Genomic DNA, 19113 nt, shown 5'->3' on the forward strand with positions numbered 1-19113 from the left:
AAAATAACTTATAGGGAAAAAAATTAATCTCCTTATGTCATAACATGTTTTTTCACTAAAATGGCATATACGTATGTCCTCCACCAATACCAAATTCAGCTTCTGGCAGTTTCCCAAAAAGAAAACCACTAGACTGGGGACATAGCAAAGGCAGAAGCCAAGTTGCTTGTATTTAACTTTCATCAATTTAGAAATTAGTATAACTAGCAGATAGCAGACGCTCAGTAAGTAACTGGCAGATGATGAAGTAAATAAATGAAAATGATCAAGAGTTTTACCAGATATGTATGGCTGGCGTGAAAGCAGTTTCAAAAGAAGGAATTGCAAACCATCTGCCACAGCCATACATAACTGAATAACTGGCTAACTTTCCTAGGTGATTATTTTGAAAGGGCCATAATTTATGTGGGCAGGTCTGTTACATCTAAATTACATGTGACATAAGAATCTTAGGAAGATATGCAAAGAATTACCACTATTATATTGTTATTAATGTATGATTAGGTGAGAACTATTAGGACAAAATGGAATAACTGTTCTCTGTTCTCTGATTGATGTGTAGCTATCTATTTTGTAAGTATGAATATTTTTATATATCAAGTTTTCCTACAGCTGAACATTAGGAAAAAAATATTTTTCTACTCTGTTGTAACTATTCAATTTTTCATAAACCTACTGTTCAAAAAAATTGTTTTCTCATACACTTTTCTCATGTATATGGCTACTGGTTTTATAGCTACCCTGTTTAACAATCACTTCTTTAGGTTATTTTTGTTTATAGTTTCTGGATTTTGACAAGCAAGTAGAAAACCACACTGTGACTATTCCTTATACTTTGAATGTGGGTGTTACTAGGAAGATAATGAAAAACAGACACTTCTGCAATGAGTTGAGCCTTCCTCACTAAAATGCATTTGTATTATAGATGCAATAAAAGTGAAAATATGTTAGAAAAAACATTTTATGTTCTCATTGATCTTTCAGATGAATTGGCAGTTGCAAGGATGAACAGTTTCAAGAAGATCAACCTTTATGTGTTGGTATTTGGAATACCAACAAATGCAGTTTTATTGGGTCAATTTTTTATGAAGTGAATGGCTTAGGTGGCTTAAAACTAAGAGGTACAAACCCATTCATACAGACTATGTAAGAAGTCCATACATTCAATGTTAAGAAGTCCTAAGAAGAGATTTATTTTTATACAGGATATAAATCAGGGCTTTATTAACTAAATGGATAGTGGTTTTAAAAAGTTAAACTAAAAAAAGAATTCATATACTATGTTACCACCATTATTAGTTAAACAAAGCTGAACCCCATTTTGAGGTGATTCACTTTTTCTAATCTCCATTTAATCTCTCTTACATCACCCCACTCTCTTCAGCCAACCATATGGGTGGTATATCTTTCCACACTTGCTTTGTTTCATTAAAGACTTGTCCTGCTCCTGACATATTTACTAGGGATAACTGTTAAGGGAAAAATATGACATGGCAGATTCACTTGAAGTCAAGAATTCCTATTAAGCATGATGACTTCTCTTTGTACAACTCAGTAATTCTTATCAGGCCAAAAATGGCAGAGGGTTTCAGTTTAATTTTTACTCAATTATTACTATCACTTCTATGACATAGGTCTATATCTAAAAGGTCATTTTTAGTTTCATCAAAAATTAGTGCTGGTACATTAACGATCAGCCTAATGACTCTATTTGACAGATGAAGAAACTGAGTCTCAGAGAGGTAAGTATTCTAGCCAATGCCGGAAGATCTGAGTCTTTGATTTCTCAGAACTGGAAAGAGAGAATGGTTTCCTCATAACACCACACAGCTCAATCATAAGTGAGCTTTTTACAGCATAAAATGTCTCATTCCAATATAATATCAAAGTTATATCACTAGGACATACACTCAGCTTAATCTCAGCTGAGCCACTGTATTTAAGACATTTAAACACTTATTTATCTGAAGCATGGCTGTTTTGGACTTCTGGCTCATAACTGCAAAGTTAACTTTCTGTGCCATCACTTCCTGTGTTCCATGGCCACACATCACCCTAGACAGGCACTTCATGGCGCTATCACCAATGGAACTGGAAGAAGAGTGTTAATAGTTAGCAAAACCCACCTCAACTGCCAAGTAACTACTAGGTTCTGTTGATGAATTAGAACTATCATTCACATATAACTGAGTTAAAAGAAATCATTGGGTAAGGCCTGTATTATCCTCATTTGGAATCTAGAATATAAAACAGCGTTTTGTCTATATGATAAACACAGATATACAGTAAATAAACAAGAAGCAACAGTACTGCCATATCCCAATGTTTCCCTTAAAATGACCAGGATTGTTATTAACACTAATAAAATTAATACATCTTGCAATTATATTTCTGGGGAAACAATTTATTCCCATGATGGTAACCTCAGTATTATGCATATATCTTGAGATGTCCTATTTGGGTATTCCTGAGTGAAATTAATTTTGACTTAATGAGAAGGCATATCACGTCACTCCCCTGTTTAAAAACCTTCTTATGGCTTCTAAATAAATTCATATTGAAATGCAAATACCTTACTCTGACCTCCAGTGCCCATACTTCTGCCAACTTCCCTGGCCCCCTGTCGAGCCCAGATCCTCTCATCACTCTCCACTCACTCTGACTTGCATACAAGAACTGGGGGTACTGGCCAGAAGTGCAAGAGTGGTGATAAGATTCACCAGAGATAGTGGGGAGCAGAACAGGCAGACTAACGAAGTCACTGCTGAGGGGAGCAGTGGGCAAGACAGTAGAGGTCTGCTGCACCATGTGAGTTGCCGCCCTGGCCGAGATCAAACTTGTGCAGCTAGCTTCCCAGTGCTGTGTTTTAACCCACTGAGCCACCAGGGAGGGCCTGGTTACACCTTCTTGATTGCACCAAACTTGTTCCTATCTTCAAGCATTCTTCTGCAAAGACTTCTCCCACTACCTTTCCTGAGCTGGTTCACTGGCATATAAAGTCTCTTCTAAGATAGCATTTCCGTTTAAAAGTCACTACTGACTAGCCTACCTAGCACCTCCTTTCCTATGAGTTATTATCTTCCCTGCTCTAGTTCTAACTAGATTTATTGCTTCTAAGAGTGTATTATGGCTTCTTGTCTGTCTGTCCTGGAACTTGATGACAGGGGCACTGCTGTATCCTCAGGTTTAGAACAGTGTCTGAAAAAGTACTCAATAAATACTGGGAAATCAATACCTAATATATGATCAGAACAGGAAATGGTAATCTACACTAGGAGTGGGAGAAAGTCGTCAACAAGTTTAACTGTGATATATGGAAACAGAAGAAAAGGTAGAGGGTGCTATACAGTTTTTAATCCATATAAATTTTGGTACATTTTGCTGTATTACAGAGACAATGAAAGTGTCAAAGAGAGGTGTCTGATGAAGAAAACTCCACAAATGGACACACATGGGGAGGGAGTGACTTTAAACAAACTTTCATGTGAGAGGTATATCAGATAGATGCAGTTATGGGCAAGCAATCAGTGCAGTAGCAAGGACCCAGGAGAGCTCCTACCTGAGTCTATACCATCTCTGAAGGAGAAAGAAATAGATAAGATATGGGGAGAACAATAAATTTTAGAATAATTGATGGAAATAACAGAGAAGATGGGAACGGAAGAGCGAAATGTAAGTAGTGGGAAATTTTAGTGTTTAGGAACTTTTAGTGTTTAGTGTTCAGCACAGAGTAAAGAGAACCTGCCAGGCAGCAGTAGGTGAAAGGGCTTTCAGCAGCTTATGGCTAGAAAGCGAGGCGCCACAATTAAGAAAGTTAAATATAGGGTATAGAATACACATTTTAAGATACTTATTTAAAGTATTAAAAATGTAACTAAAAGGTGATAATGGTGAAAGACAGAATGTTTTTGCTCTAAGATCAGGAACAAGAGAAGAATGCCTGCTCTTATCACTTCTATTCAACATGGTACCAAAGATTTTAGCCAAGGTATTTTAGCAAGAAAAAGATGATATCCAGGCTGGAAAAGGAGATGACACTATTTTCTATATATAAAACCCCAAGGAACCTACAAAAACCTAGTAGAGTTAAAAAATGAGCTAAGACAGGTAGCAGGATAAGATAAAAAATTATCTATATTCTATACACTCACAATGAACAATCCAAAAATGAAGTTGAGTTCAACCGGCAATAGCATTAAAAATAAAAATATTTAGGAAAAGATTTAAGAATTACAAAACTTGAATGCTGCAAATTATAAAATATAATTGAAAAATTATGCAAATGACCTATTTAAAAATTAGGCAAAAGATTTGAATAATATTTCTGAAGCTACACAAATGGTCAACGTGCACATAAAAAGACAGTGAATGTCATTAGTTATTATGAAATCTATATCAAAACAAAAATGAGATACAATTTATACCTCCAATGCTATAATAATTTAAAAATCCCACAATAGCAAGTATTAGCAAAGATGCTGAGAAACTGGAGTCCTTATATACTGCAGCTGTGAATGCAAACTGTGTAAAATGTATTGGAATAGTCTGCCAGCTACTCAAAAAGTTAAAAATGATTTACCCATGAAATTTCATTCCTAGATATACATTCAAGAGAAATCAAAACATGTCCACACAAAAACCCATACACAAATAGATACAGCAGTTTACTATTCAAAATGCCAAAAAATTAGAACACCTGAAATGCCCATCAAGTAATGAATAAAGCAAGCAAATGTGGTGTATACAACAAAGGACTAGTATACAGTCAGAAAACAGAAGTACTGATACAAGCTACAACATGCCTAAAACTTGAAAAGAATCTTCTTGAATAGTAAATGTCATACTACCCATATGGTTGTTAAGACTTTTAATTCTTTTTTTTTTTTAAAGATTTACTTATTTATGCATAAAGAACTGGGGTACAGGCCAGAGATGCGGAGGGTGAGAGGCTTCACCAGAGACAGAGTGGGGAGCAGAACAGGCAGATCGTGGAAGTACACTGCTGAGGGGAGCAGCGGGCGGGTCAGGAGAGGTCTGCCGCGCCATGTGGTCACCTCCCAGGCAGGCAGGATCGAACTCATGCTGAAGTGGCTTCAGCTTCTTCGTGCTGTGCTTTAACCTGCTGCACTACCAGGGAGGGCCCAAGACTTTTAATTCTTGATATCTACTATGACCAACATGCTTTATGGTATGATGGCATAAATGCTGGCTCATTAAAAATCGTTAGAGGGCATGAACTAACTGCCTCAGTAAAGTATTGAGAATCCCCCAAATAAACTAAATATATAAAATATGTTGCATATTAATAGGACAGTCATTGAAAAACAAAATTTAAAGACTGCTTTGAATTAAAATGGGTAAACAATAATGATGATGTCATCATATCACAGACAGCGCACCAAAAAGGCTATATTCTGCCATTATATTGAGATCAAGAAAGAATTACTAAAATGAAAATGAATCAAAAATAAAGAAGTAAAGGGCTAGAATCTAATGAGAACTAAACATATCTTGGTTAAACAGATGTGTTGAAAAACAATTTCTTATCTTGCAATTAAGAACTGATTTCTTTCTAAAAGACACAGGACATTGGGTTAATAGATTTCTTTAAAAGAAAATCTGCTTTGGCTATTGAAACATTAAAGAATAGAACATCTGGTTTGCAAGTAAAGACAGATTGTATGGAAGAATCAAATATCAAACTACCAATTAGACTAACATTTAATCTATTCTATTTAAATTTTCAATAAAAGTAAATGAAATTACATTCTTGAAATCATAGCTCAGCTATAAATATTTAACACCAGAAACCCCTAACACTAAAATGTTTTTAATATAAGGGAGATAATAATTAGTATATTTTAATTATTTTAAATTCTAGTCTACATCTATATTGAAACCAGATTTTAAAATACTATACACCTAAAATCATTTTTAAAGTATTGTAAAAGGGAAAACTCACCATCCATGAATTCTGTACATATTGAAATCCTGTTTTCTACAAAAAATGCACCATAAAACCCTATGATATATGATGAATCACACTGTAACAAAAATAAGATAAAAGTAATTAAAAATTTGCAAGCCAATAACATAGGCGTGCTTTATAAGGGAAAATGACCAAGAGAATTACCTTATAAAGAATTTCCAATTCAGACATAATTTGCTTCTGAAGTTCCAGTGTAATATCTAGCAGTATAACCTAAATACAGAAAAGAATCAATGTTTGCACTTTTATTCATCTTTAAGTTAACTATAGCTATATTAACTACGAAAAACAAAAACTTAAAATATAGTAGTTCCTTTATTTATTTCCCCATTCTCCTCCTTGCCACTATTATTCCCAGTAATACAAACTGTATTCCCATCTGTCTAATCCTTTGTATTGGGGGAGGTGGTAGAGAAGTGATTGATGGGACCAAGGAAAAAGCCAGGTCTCAAAGGTCAGTATTAATGGCTTTAAAAGTCAGTTAAGTTATAACACCCTTAATTTATATGCCCTATTTTGGTCACATTGCCTTTTTTCTTGGAGAGGAAGATAGAAGTGACCCCAAAACCATTAAAAAGGAATGGTCTTGTAATTTAGACACTAGGTGATAAGCAGAGAGAATGATAAGCAAAATGACACTTAAGGTATAGTTTTTAATTTTACGAGAGGAAAAAGAGAAGTTTTAAATATATCATTTAAAAAGATAGTTTTCTAGCTGGGGAATGTTTGTTTGCTAATGCTGCTATAAAACTGAGAGCGTGAAGGACCCTCAGGAATTATTTCACTAATCCCCTTCTTTTAGAGGAGGAAACCAAGAGCATATCTGAGGAACTGGGAGGACTAGCAATATCAGGGAACCGCCTGGTATGTCCTGATGCTTTGTGGTTTTTCTTGAAGCACCAACCACTGGGTCAGATTTGTAACATTAAACACAAAATCGTTTATTTATACATTTATCTAAAATAAAGTCTGTTACATGTCAAATACCTACTTTGGAAAAAAGAACACCAACCTTTCAAATAGGACTTAGCACGTCAGTGAAACCAACTCAAAGGAAGTTGTTTTTTACTTTACAAAGACAGTGATGAGAATAAACTAGCTGGGGAATAATTTTGAAGATTCTTAGCGGTTTCAGATTCTAGCCATTTCTTGATAAAAACTTAACATTCAGGTTACCACAATAATGTAGAATACACCAACTGACTGGAAACAACATGTTGTATTACAACCACAGAATACTGACAACGATACACAGTAGGGAGAAAAACAAACAAACACTGATATGGAAACTGCCGATAGAGTAAGGAAAGAAAAAGGTAATTCTACAACACATATTTTACAGTATTGACATTTATTTGGAGGAAGGTAGAGGTGGGAAAAGGCACAGTGAGTTTCTTTGGGCTTATTTATAAGTCCTCACTGGATTTTAAGTGTAATATATTGATAAAATTTCCAAGAAACATTTAAACATTTCTTCCAAAAGATGGCAATTTGCCACAGATAGTCATCTGTATTTTGATCCTGTATAAAACTTAGCAACAAAATTTTTCATCAAATTGCTATAGTTCTTTACCTGAGATATTAGAAATAAGCACATGACTATGACAGGGATAGAGAATCATTCATCCTAAAATACTCCCTGCTAAAAGGAATGAAGTTACTGTAACCTTACAGCAGTGATTCTCAGCACTGGCCTTGAATTCTAATGTTCTTTATATAAATGTATTATATATCCATATATTTATTTTATATATATGTACTTTATATAATATCTGTATCTTTTTAATCTACTACTTTGCCTTTGGGCACTTTGTTTCCATAGCTTGGTCATTATAAATATTGCTGCAATGAACACAGGAGTGTATATATCCCTTCAAATTAATATTTTTGCATTCTTATGGTAGAAACCTAGGAGTGGAGTTGCTGGCTCATATGGTAGATCTATTTTTTTTTTAAAGAAGATTTATTTATTTATGCATACAGAGCTGGGGTACAGGCCAGAGGTACAAGGGCGGTGAGAAGATTCACCAGAGACAGAGTGGGGAGCAGAACAGGCAGATTGATGAAGCACACTGCTGAGGGGAGCAGCAGACGGGTCAGGAAAGGTCTAAGACGCCATGTGGGTCACCTCCCTGGCCAGGGATCAAACTCATGCTGAAGTGGCTTTAGCTTCTTAGTGCTGCGCTTTAACCAGCTACGCCACCAGGGAGGGCCCAGTAGATCTATTTTTAATATTTTGAGAAGCCTTCATTCTGTTTTCATAGGAAGTGGACCAGCCTACACTCCACTAGCAGTGTAAGAGAGACTCCACTTCCTCCACATCCTCAATAACACTTGCTGCTTCTAGTTGGGTAATGTTTCTTTCCTAATTCTGCTATAAAATGCAGAGTGTGAAGGACCTTCAGGAATTATTTCACTTAATCCCCTTTAGATATGTTCTGTTCCCATGGGTGTGAAGTGGTATCTCACTGTGGTTTTGATTTTCATTGACCTGGTAAGTAATGATGAGCATTTTTCATGTCCCTGGTGGCCATCTATATGTCTACTTTGGAAAAGTGTCTATTAGCTCCTCTGTCCACTTTTAAATAGGTTTATGTATTTTGTTATTGAGTTGTAGGAATTCTTTGTAGATCTTGGCTTTTGGTCCCTTGTCAGGTATGTGTAAATATCTTTTTCATTCAGTAGGGTGTTTTTTCGTTTTAATGATCATTTCTTCCACCGCACAGAAACTTTAGTTTGATATAGTCTCATTTGTTTTATTTTTGGTTTTGTTTCCCTTGTCATTGGAGTCAAATCCCTGAAGACAGTCCTAAATCCAGTGTTCTAGAGTATTCTGCCTAGGTTTTCTTCTATGCATTTTATGATTTCAGATCTTAATCCAAGTCTTTGATCCATTGTAAGTTGATTTGTGTGTGTGTGTATGGTGTGAGACAGTGGTCTAGTTTCAGTTTTTTTTTCATTTAGCTTTCCAATTTGTATCAGGGAACTTTAAACAGATCCGGTTGTACACATCTTACACTAGAATAATGGAATCAGAGCATCTAGAGATTACACTAATCATAAAATGTTTTATCTTTAAGAGCCAATTCGAATGACACCACTATATGCACAAAGCCAACCCAAAGCCCTCCATCAGAACTTATCTCCTTAATCTTTTCTCCTTATCACAGAGGGAACTTTAAACAGATCCTGTTGTACACATCTTACACTAGAATAATGGAATCAGAGCATCTAGAGATTACACTAATCATAAAATGTTTTCTCTTTAAGAGCCAATTCGAATGGCACCACTATATGCACAAAGCCAACCCAAAGCCCTCCATCAGAACTTATCTCCTTAATCTTTTCTCCTTACCACATTCTACCTTTAGCAGTCATGTCTCAACTCCTAAAAACAGAAACCTAGAGACTATATAACAGATTGTGACCCAGGCTGTTAAGAGTGGGAACTGAGTCCTGTGCATCTTTCTCTTGTCCTCAGCCCCAGCTCAGGGCTTTACTCAAAGTAGCGTGCATTAAGTGATGTGAGATTTAACTGAAGTGCTCCTTACAACTATAGCTCTCCAAATAAGAAGCCTCTTCCTGACAGAAAGGAAATGGATCGCTTGATTTCTACAACTGAATTTAAAACCAAGACAAACTCCAAAATAAGTAAAAGTGCCACACTGACCTACAATATAGCAAATAATATGGGATCTGTGAAGTCAATTCATTGTACTCTAAATAGGTCTTGATCATCCTTGGTATTTCTATAGTTCAGAACAGTGTAGAGTTCATAATAGCGAAAAAGTGAATAAAGTCAATTTTTGGGAACTTGAGACAGAAAGTAAAGTCTACCTTAAAATAACTCTACTGAAATGTTCTATTTTCTGGGAGACTTGGCTTTCTAGGTGAAAGGTTAATTCTCTTTCCCTTGGGCATTTCTGTGAGTGAGCTTTAAAATTGTTAAAAAATAGGTAAGTCTTACTGAAGACATTGGGAAAAAGTATGACGAATACTAACTTTTGCTTTGAAGTATAAGAAAAGTGTGGACTCCCTGAATTTTTATAATTATTTCATTATTATTTTCTCCTTACAATGTTAAATTTTCAGATTGGAGCGAATCTGAACATAAAGCTTTTCATAGAAAAAGGGTTAAGCGAGAGACTGAAATACCTGAGTGCCTTTCTACTGCTCTCCACTACACCTCCAGGACAAATAAGGATGAGTTGTCAAGTTAAATATAAGCAGTCAAGTGACTGAATTATAATTTACTCTGTGCTCAATTTAAATTAGTGTGAGGCTATTAAAATATACAGTATAAATACGGCAATTCATCACAAGCTGTCATGGATGACTTCATTTATTTGCTGGAGTGGCACACGCTCCGCTAAAGGGAAGGAGAGCAAAATCACAGGTCAAATTAAGCAGCTATTCGGTTTTAATTCACTTATTTAATCTGTGGCGACATAATTGTCTTTTACAGTATGTACAACTCAGAAAGGAAATTTGGGAGGATTACAGTCAGTATACAAATGATTAATCAAATGGTCCATTTAAATGCTAGTTTAAAAGCAGCAGAAACCCAAGCAGTCAAAGAATGATAATCAGCCCATGCTATATACAAGAAATTTCCTGTTAGATGGGATCTTCCCAATTAGAAAAAAATAAAAAAGAAATATCAGGAATGCTATCATGTTTTACTCTTTGAAATATTTTTAGAACACATTAAAATGGTACTAAAAGGTTCTGTTTACAAGATGGCTAATGGTATTTTTAGTTGTTTTCTGCTCTACTTGTTTGCACTGTTTTGCTTACCTACATAAATATCACACCCCAAAAAAGCTAGTTAGAAATACATTTTATAAGTTACATAGAGTCATGATCAAATGATCTTTAAAATGTGTTTATCATTATTTTCAAAATACTCTGTGGTAGAATTTTTTCTAAATAAGTTGTATAAAATAAAAACTTATGGTGACTTAATTAAAAATTGAACTTGCTTTTAAAATAGGCCAGGTGATAGTTTCCCACCACTGAAATCTGAGGAGGGAACGATTACAATATCCATTTTTATTTAAAAACCAAAAACATGCAGAAGCTTAAAAATTAGGAATAATTTGAGTAGGAAGGGCTTGATTCTTAAGGGCTCTCCCTAACTGCTTCCGCAGACACTCAAAGTATGGGTTCAACTGACCACTTGAACTGGGAAATTAAATTTCCCTCATGGTTCTATGCAGGCTTCAGAGCCCTGCAAGTAATTATGTTTAGACAAGGACTGTGATTTGCTGCTCTTCACAATCCCTCCGTGACACCAAGCAGCCCGTTTCACAGCTGAGGTCACTGAGAGGTTCAAGTGACATGCTTGAAGTCACACAAAAGTCACAAGAGGGTCAGGAAAAGATCAAATGCACTTCTAACTCTTAACCTTTCATTTCACCCTTTAATATAAAAAAGGTTAAGAAATACTCTGGGTGAGAGAAATGGTCCATACAAAGAACACTATGGGATATTTTGTATGTGAGCTGAACCTGAGACCAAGATGTTACTTCACAAGGTGAATGAATGAAAGAACAAATAAAGAACAAAATTTATTTATTTAGACAGTCACTTGACAAATTACGTGTTGAACATTTAGTCATTACATGCAGTGCTCTGTACGAGGACCTATATACTGGGTTCCTCATGATTTCATGAGTAAGGCAAGAAGATAAACAAAATCTATTCCCTGCTTACAGAGAGATTTCAGCATAATATGGGAATGTACATGTATACTAACAGAAAATACAGAGCGGTAATTGATAACACCCATGAGAGGCAAATAATTCTAGAAAGATTCAAAGGAGAAAGTGAGTGATAGAAATATCACACAGGCTAAGATTTATCCAAATAAGTTTAATGAAGTAGTGGGTTTCTAGAGCTGAACTTTGAAGGGTGTTAAGGATTTTGATAGGTAGAGACACAGGTGAAGAAATAGGGGTAATTAAAAAAGAAATATGTGAGTCAAATTGTTGAAGTAAGAAGTACCTCAGTTCAAATAATGCAACAAGTTCAAATTAAAAAGAGCACAGGACTCAAACACGTTACTTTTAACGTTATAAAAGTAGGTTGATGAAATATCGAGGAAAAGCTTTGTTTCAATCCCATAGTTTTAGTTTATTTGAGAAGTAATGTGGGCCCTCTGAAAAATCCTCAGAGAAGAAGATATGTGAACAGATCTATGTGTGAAGAAGTCAAATCTGAGAGTAGTAAGCAATAATACCATGGACTAAGAGCATGGACTTGGGGGAAATTTTGCCCAGCTCATTTTCTTAGTGATTTGGGGACCTTGGGAAAGTTTTTTAGCCTCTCTGCCAGTTACTTAACTAAGTGAGAAAAGTTTAATTGCTTAGCACTGTATAAACGATCAGCAAACAGTAGCTTCTATTTTGGGGAAATAGTTCAACATGTCTAGCAAAAAACAAAAGCAAGCATCTGGATTATAGTAGCTACGAGAAAGGAAGAGATAATAAACAAATAAGCACAACAAAAAAGCAACAGATTCCAGATACTGAATCTTTATCAAGACAAGACTGTGATCCCTGAACTGAAAAACAAACGAGTCCTATGGATTTTCCAGTTCACTGACTAGACTTTCCAGTTCCCAAAGCAGGGAGGTGAACCCAGCCATAAACCTAAGTTTAGGAGACAGAACTGGGATTCTGAGGAGGCCAAGGCAGATAGATTTCATTGGCAGAGGACAAAAAGGTGAATTATAGTTATCTGACAAGAAGACCATAGGGTTTTCAGTTGAGTAATAATCAGCACATGGACGACAGGAAAGAACCACCAGAAAGAACCAGAAGAAACAATCTCTAGGCCTCACACTAGGCAGAAAGAGACTGTGTTCCCACCAGTCAGGATGAGAAGTCTTGTAACTGCTAGTATTCCAGTAGAGTAGTCAGAAGACTATTACCTTGGTTCAGTGGGAAAATTAGTTCTATACTAAGCACTGGACTGATTCTTTCTAATAAAACTTAAAAGCAAGTCTTGAAAGATTTATACTGTTTCAAGTCACTAAACAGCATCTCAGAAGAAAGCTCAAAAATAATGAAAGGAATGCGAAGATATTTAGCTGGGATGAATTTATCAAATAAAAAAATTATGAAGTATTTTTAAAAGAAAATATAGCCCAAATGAGAAAAAGCACTCAGAAATGACAAATATGATAGCATTAACAGAGAAAGCATTGATTCAATTGTCATACCTACATTCCATAAATTAAAAAAGATGGGAAAAATTTTGAACATATGGAGATTAGGAAATGCAAAAAAATCCATGTATAAGTCTATGGGTAAAAAGTACAATAATGGAAATAAAAAAATAGACTGCACAAGATTAATAATAGATTAAATAATGCAAATGAAAAGATTAGTGATTTTTAAACATTTGGATAGAAATTATCCAAAAATGAAACAGAAGGAAGGAAGGAGAGAGAGAGAAAGAAAGGACTAATAACAAACAACAGAAATTCATTTTGCTGTGGGACATTATGAAGTGACCTAATTTATATGCTATTTAAGTTTCCAAATGGGGGTGGAGTATATGAAGAAATAATCGATACAATTTCCCCAAATCTGATGAAAGCAAAAATCAGAGAATCAAGAACCACAATAAATTCTAACCACATTAATCATGAAGAAAATTACATCAAACATGTTACAAAGAAATTAGGAACACTGTAATTGGTCACAACATGAGTTAGTATAAAATAAATGTAACATTTCAATTGTCTTCAAACAAATAAATAACTGTCTGCAGCACAAATAGCAGCAATGTAATCTGGGGTCTGTAAATAAAATGTATGATAATGATGACAAAGGTTAGGATAAAAGAAATGAATGTATGATTGCATAATTCTCATACTACAAAGTGACACAATACTAATTGAAGGTAAGCTATGATAAGGTAATGATGTATACTACAAATCCTAAAGCAACCATTAATAAAGTATCCAGATAGAACAAGTGAAAAAAGAGCACAATGATTTATTTGGATTTAACCATGTCAAAATTACATAAAATGTAAATGGTCTAAGTATCCCAATGAAAAAGCAGAGATGATCAGACTGAAGTAAAATATAAGACACAACTATATGCTACCAATAAAAACTCCATCCCAAATATAAAGACATAAAAAAGTTAAAAGTAAAAGGTTATATATACCATGCTAACATTAGTTCAAATAAAACTTGAGTAGATATATTAATATCAGACAATGGTGATTTTAATGAAGATTATTACCATGGATAAAGAATGTCAATTTATAATGATAAGGAGGCTAGTTCATGAAGAGGACATAACAATCCTACATGTACTGAACAGATGTTCAAAAAAATGAAGTTAGCAAATTATAATGTGAAAAGGAGAAATAGGTTCAGTTATTGTTGGAGATTTCAACATCCCTATTTTAATAATTGAGAAAACAAGTAGATGAAAATAAAAAATAAAACTAGAAATTCTGAACAATACCATCTGTTAGCTTTATCTGACATTTATATACCCTGAGACATCATACTATTTATTCTTTTATGTACATAGGGAATACTTACAGAGCTACAAAACAAACCAGTAAATTTAAAATAATTCCAACTGTACAACGTACGTTCTTTGACCACAATGAATATAAATTAGAAGTCATTAACAAAAAGATGTGTGAAAAATTATCAACTATGTGGAGACCAAATAACATACTTCTAAGATTTAATGAAGCAACTCTTGTCTATTTTGAAAAAATAATGGTGCATTTCTTTCTTCCTCTGAAATTATGACTATAATATACACTACATGGTTTCTGCCTGGGCTGCAAAACAATTCAGGGTTAAACAAAAAGTTTAAACACAACAATCACATCTATGTCTAAATAATTTTCTCAACTCAATTTGAACACTTAGTATGTGATTTTAAAAAATCTAGGGATACAACGTGAATACAAACAGTCTTTGCTCTTAAGTCCAGGTTTATTGGCTGGCATGAAGTTTGTTTCTTATCTAGAGCTTCTCAAAATCAAAACAAGGAAGTGCCACTCTGATTTAGCCTTAGTGTTAGGTACAACTAAGAAACAAAAATAAAGAATGATGTAAAAAATAATTATGTTTATGCTATAAAAAAATTGCTAATTCCTCAGCCCCCCAAAATAAGTTTAAAAAACAACAAAGAAATGAGTGAATCTTTCAAAAAGCGTTTAACAGATTTTTCATAGTTCAGTAATAAAAACAACCCACAAATAGTTATCACACATCACACTAGTGAAAGAAAACATCACTGCATTCAGAGGGCAGTGAAAAGTGCCTAGAGAGTGAACTTGGTTCATTACCCTGTGAAGGTCTAGAATTGTCTAGATCTTGATTCATAATAATGTATTAAAAGCATGGCTATGTTCACTGGGCTCATCTGAATAAGCTGACTTGCAAATTCTGGAAAACTAATGGCCACCACTCTCTTGGAAAGGCCAGGCTCTTTTCTCAGGGCAGGAGGAGCTCCAGTGCAGGAACTGTGGGGAAGGCCTAAAAATCTGGGACAAATAGAACCTTTTTTTTTTGTTTTAAAGATTTATTTATTTATGCATACAGAACTGGGGTACAGGCCAGAAGTGTGGGGGTGGTGAGAGGCTTAACTAAAGACAGAGTGGGGAACAGAACAGGCAGATCAACGAAGCACACTGCTGAGGGGAGCAGCGGGCGGGTCAGGAGAGATCTGCCGCGCCATGTGGTCACCTTTGGGGCAGGGATGGAACTCATGCTGAAGTGGCTTTAGCTTCTTAGTGCTGTGCTCTAACCCGCTGCACCACCAGGGAAGGCCCACAAATAGAATTTTGCTCCAAACAATCTCTCCAGCCCCTTATTTCCTCCTGTCTTGTTAGGTTGATACTTGTTTGTTTCTATATTTTTGATGACAACAAACCAAAACAACTACCACCACCCCTCATAACTCCTTTCACCCTCTCTCCCAACCTCGCCTCTCTCCTTAACATTGGTAACCTGCTTATCAGTGTCCACTACTTTACTTTTATTTTGTTTTGTCAATCCATCCACTTTGTTTCCTCATATTATGCGAGATATTCAGTATTTGTCTTTATCTTTCTGGCTAACTTTGTATAATCCTCTCAAGTGCCTTCTTTTTTGCTGCGAAAGGCAAAATTTTATCTTTCCATATAGCTGACAAGTGCTCCATAACACACCTTCTTTATCCAGTCATCTACCAGTGGGCTCTTAGGTTGCTTCTTTATCTCAGCTACTGCAAGTAAGACACAATAAACACTAGGGAACCCATAAAATTTTGAATTGGTTTTGATACCCCAGAACTAGGATCTCCGGATCTTAGATTATTTTCATCATGAGCTTTCCAAAATGGCAACACCCGTTTAAATTCCCATGAAAAGACCCATCTTTTCATATCCTTGCCATTCTCACAGTATGCGATGATATCTCACTGTGGTTTTGATTTGCATTTCCTTTATTAAAAATGAGGAACAAATTTTGCTGTTTGTTGGTCATCTGTATAACCTCTTTCAAAAAGCAACTATGCAGATCCTTTGCCCATTTTTAAACTGAATTTAAAAAAAATTTATGCATTTATTTATTTTTGGTTAAGATTGGAAAAGTTCATTCTATACCATGGATATTGTGAATAGTGCATTTATAAATCTTTACTGTCTTTATTTATCGAAATTCTCTAATAGTTCTTTTTCAAATGTGGCCTTTCAGTTCTACTCCTTTTCCAGAAATAGCTGCTAGAAGCCCTCATTTCTAAGGATTATGTCTGTGAATTAGGATTCCCAATCCAGAGCAATGGCCCTGATGAGATGGAACCTGAAGGTGTCATCAGAGTAACTGGAATGAGATTGCTGACAACTTTGATGACTCAGTGGCCCTTTTCTGTGACATCTACAGCTATGGTTTTGAGAAGCCCTCTGCCAACCAGGAATGAGCCATTATTCCTGTATCAAGATTATGATATGATTACTCAAGCCTAACCTGGAAGTGAGAAAAACGGCCACTGTTGTCATACCAATTCTGCAGCAGACTGAATTAGATCTAAAGGCCACCCAGGCCTTATGCCTGCACCCACTAGAGAGCTGGCTCAGTAGATACACAATGTGGTCATGACATTAGGAGACAATATGGGCTCCTCCTGCCATGCTTGTATGGGGTGGGGGGCAGTGTCCATACAGAGGTGCAAAAGCTGCAGATGGAAGCTTCCAGTATCACTATGGGCACCCTGCCCATGTATTTGACATGCTAAAATGGAGATACCTGACTTCCAAGCGAGACTGTGTGCTCTGGATGAAGCTGATGAAATGTTATGCTGTGGGTTCAAGAGCCAGTTTGTAAGCTAAAAGCCCAGTGCTAAAGCGGGGTTCTGTGGAGGTTGGCCTTGAGGCAGTGTAGGGTTCAGTCAGAAAGGCAATTCAAGAGTGCATTAGGAAAATCTAAGATAAAAAAATTGGAAAATCCAGCATCAATTGACAGTGGCAGAAATTAGAACCAAAGTGGGACCGTGGAGTACAGCAGTGAGACGGGGTATGGCTTACAAACAGGATGGAAATCTTGAGGACCGTTTTAGGTAGATAACTACCTAAAACAGCTCTGAATTATATGCAGCTTAATACTACTGGTAGGCACATTGCGGGGGTATTTGGGGATGCACTGAGGGTCAGACGTCGGCAGACATCTCAGGGTTCATACTATACACTGTTGAGGGAAGTGAAGGCAAGGGGAGAGGGCCTTGGTCAGATCTGTGTTCAGATTCTCAGTCCTCGGGGCTGAGTGGAAGGTACCTGGGAGAAAAAAAAGACTGAAGGTACAGTGAACAGGTTACTATGAAAGTCCAGGTAGGAGGTGTGTGAGCCTGATACGAGGCCAACGCCATGAGGATAATACCTAGAAAGATAGTGGCAATGGACACATTTCTGGAAAAAACTTTTGATAGAATATGACTTACATGGTGGCAGATAAAGGAACAAAAAGAGTGAATAAAGACTGAGGTTTTGAGTTACAACACAGGATGAAGGGATGCTGCCTAGCAAGAAATAAAGAAAGAAGAGTAGGTAGCAACTGCTAACAGAATCACAATGCAAGGAGTTCACAACTGACAATTCTAATACACAGACAAAATACCTTCAAGAGTCTAAGTGACACAACAGAGCCTTACTTGCTACCACCTACCACCTAAACCTTAAATCACCTCAGTTCCATTTTAACAATGCCTATAATCCAAGCCTATAAGGGAAAACAGAGTGGTGAGCTGTAAGGAATGAATTTCATGAAACTTTCAGCACTTACCTTTACGGCCAGTATCTTGCCACTTGGGACATGATATGCTCTATGGAAAGAAGAAAAGAAAAATCACTTGGGATCATTAAATAACAGAATGGTTAAGGGCATAAATGTAAACCTGAACATATCTGCAACAAGAGGATCTATGAGACTTTCAAAGAACACTACTAATACTAGTAGCTTCTATTGGACTTAATGGTTTACACAATGATTCACTGTACATTACCTTAGTCTGAGATAATGCTGGTGTTGTTATCCTCTTTTTAGAGAACTCTGAGCACAGATAAGTTAAGCAATCTGCTCAGTGGCACAAAGTCAGCACATGGCAGAGCCACACCTCAAGCCCAGGTGAGGACTCCAGATCCCTCATGACGGACTGTCACGGTGTATGACTGTCACTCACTGTATGGGTCTCTAAGCTCTGTACTGAGCACTGCACAGAACCATAAATATGTTATATGAAATTCATTCTTTTTTCCTAATTGAGTGGCCAAAGGTCACTCAATCATGGAAGATAAGCTCAGTCTTTATTAATTGCTGTGGAGAACATAGGTATATTTCATTTAAAGGAAAGTGAAAAGTACAGTAATTGGCAGTTGTTTAATTCACCAAAGAGTTCTATAATACTATCTGCTAACTTTAAATATCAACCAGCCTATTAAATATAAACATTAAATTTATAAAACTTAAGTTTTATAAAAAGTTTTTATTAAAAAAACCAAAAGTTTTTGTATTTCATATCATGTGATACATTTTATAAGCAGAACTCCTTTATTTTACTATGTTTAGGACAAAATAGTTTACTACCTATGTCAACATCAGACTTTTA

At 35.8% G+C, this 19113-nt stretch overlaps 1 protein-coding gene and 1 pseudogene across 1 annotated transcript in view; one reads left to right on the forward strand and one right to left on the reverse strand.

Moving 5' to 3' along the window:
- The window catches only part of MAP2K5 (mitogen-activated protein kinase kinase 5), a 244151-nt gene that overhangs the window by 146552 nt on the left and 78486 nt on the right, over positions 1-19113 (reverse strand). Inside the window, exons 9-11 of the mRNA XM_004687642.2 lie at positions 18291-18330; positions 6134-6202; positions 5963-6044 (exon numbers count right to left, since the gene is read on the reverse strand). Coding sequence (XP_004687699.1) covers positions 5963-6044; positions 6134-6202; positions 18291-18330 — 191 coding nt within the window. The remainder of the gene's footprint in view (positions 1-5962; positions 6045-6133; positions 6203-18290; positions 18331-19113) is intronic.
- On the forward strand, positions 6413-17344 carry LOC105853972 (annotated as a pseudogene).

The sequence above is a fragment of the Condylura cristata genome, unplaced genomic scaffold, assembly GCF_000260355.1.
Source record: "Condylura cristata isolate star-nosed mole 26May11 unplaced genomic scaffold, ConCri1.0 scaffold00023, whole genome shotgun sequence".
NCBI classification, from domain to species: Eukaryota; Metazoa; Chordata; class Mammalia; order Eulipotyphla; family Talpidae; genus Condylura; species Condylura cristata.